A 1,748-nucleotide genomic window follows, 5' to 3' on the forward strand; every position below is an offset into this window, starting at 1 on the left:
TTTGGTAAATTACCACATTAAAAAAATTTTTTTTTAGTTTGAATATATTTTCATAAGCATCAAAAAGGCAAAAATATTTATTTTGTTGTAAATTTGGACATGAATTGTGGTGAAAATTTATTTTACAATAACCTGCATAACCTTACAATACAGTAACTGTAAAAAGATTCAAACTCTTAATCTTGCAGTCTATAATCCCATGTCTTAATCACACAGTAGCTGTTTCTTTTATTAACATATGAAAAAATAATATAGACAAAATATCAAACGAATAATTTTAGGCATATTAAAAATTGTTTCCGTGTTTTATAATAAGAAATACACAAATGAAAAAAAAAAAAAAAAAAGATGTGGAAAATTATCACTCAATGAGAAACAGATTATACTAACTACTTCTGTAGAGGCGTCTGCATGCTCTGATGTGACATGCTCCTGTAAAGTTGCTTCTGTAAACCCCATTTTGCCACAATATGGACAAGTGAAAGACTGGGCCTGCTCGGCAGGCAATGCTTCTCCCCCATAATACAGTTCTGAAATATCAAGCAGGTATACTTTAAAATACTGAAGTGAAAGTAATAAAATAAAAGACATTTAATTTAGATGTTATGCAAGCAATTCTAAAAATTTCCAATATATGTAAGGTAAACAAGATTACATATTAAATCAAAATTTCTTTTTATTTCAATTTTCAATGACTGTGCTGATGAGTAGATGATTAGGAATAAATTTATTTACAGATCAGTCAACAAAAAATTCTGACTGAATGAAACTTTCATGTGGATATGTAATGTGAATATGTCATACATGACAAACATTATAGATTCTATTGATTCATTGTTTAAAGATTACATTTGTAGACAATACAAGTTTTAAGCACAGAGGAAATGTGATGTAATTTAAATTATTTAATTTCATTACTTCACCAAAGTGGTTGAATTAGTTAACACAACTGTCGTGGTTGTTTCTACTCAACTTAGCACTGTAAAGTATGAAAACAACTGACAAGCACATTGTTGGCATCGACAATGGGTCAGATAATCTTTTTAACTCCCACTGGCAACTATAATATTTACATTAAAATCTTAGAGGTTGATTATGAAATAAAAAAAAAACTAGCAGCAATACTCAACCACACTGAAATTTATAGAAACTATATGTAAGAGGGAGAGAGAGAGGAAAGTGAGTCACATAGTCAATGACTTCTTCACAGAAAGTTGCACCCCTAGACAAAACTGCAACTACCTAAATGCAAAACAACTAGAAACATACATTGACCTTTATATATTAGGATGGTTTAAAATAGATTTCTTGCTAAAAAATATAAAAATTTTTTCAGTATTATATACATTATGATACTGTAGAAACAGTAAAAAAAATCTAGTTCTTTCACAAGTCAGTTATCTTGTCTCTAAACAATAATGATTCCATTCAAATACATGCACACCTTTAGAAAAAGACAGGTAGGTATAGTTGAGTGGCTCAATTTATTTTGTAGAATAATAAAGTATAGAAAGCAAAGTTTATTTGGTTGGAATCTCAACCCTTTAACCCCTCACACCAAACCTACAATGTCATTCTAAAAATAATCCTGTCATTGAAATCTTGAAGCTACAAGATAATGTATGGTTAATTCAAAACAATGTGAATAAATAAACATTACATTCAACGGTAATCTGAATGCTAAAAGGTTAATATATATATATATATATATATATATATATATATATATATATATATATATATATATA

At 28.1% G+C, this 1,748-nt stretch overlaps 1 protein-coding gene across 1 annotated transcript in view; it reads right to left on the reverse strand.

The window, feature by feature from the left end:
• LOC106878736 (E3 ubiquitin-protein ligase KCMF1) overlaps positions 1-1,748 on the reverse strand; it is a 57,527-nt gene that overhangs the window by 35,031 nt on the left and 20,748 nt on the right. The window contains exon 3 of the mRNA XM_052974540.1: positions 391-530. Within this exon, the coding sequence (XP_052830500.1) occupies positions 391-530 (140 nt within the window). The remainder of the gene's footprint in view (positions 1-390; positions 531-1,748) is intronic.

This window comes from Octopus bimaculoides, chromosome 18, assembly GCF_001194135.2.
Source record: "Octopus bimaculoides isolate UCB-OBI-ISO-001 chromosome 18, ASM119413v2, whole genome shotgun sequence".
Classification (NCBI taxonomy): Eukaryota; Metazoa; Mollusca; class Cephalopoda; order Octopoda; family Octopodidae; genus Octopus; species Octopus bimaculoides.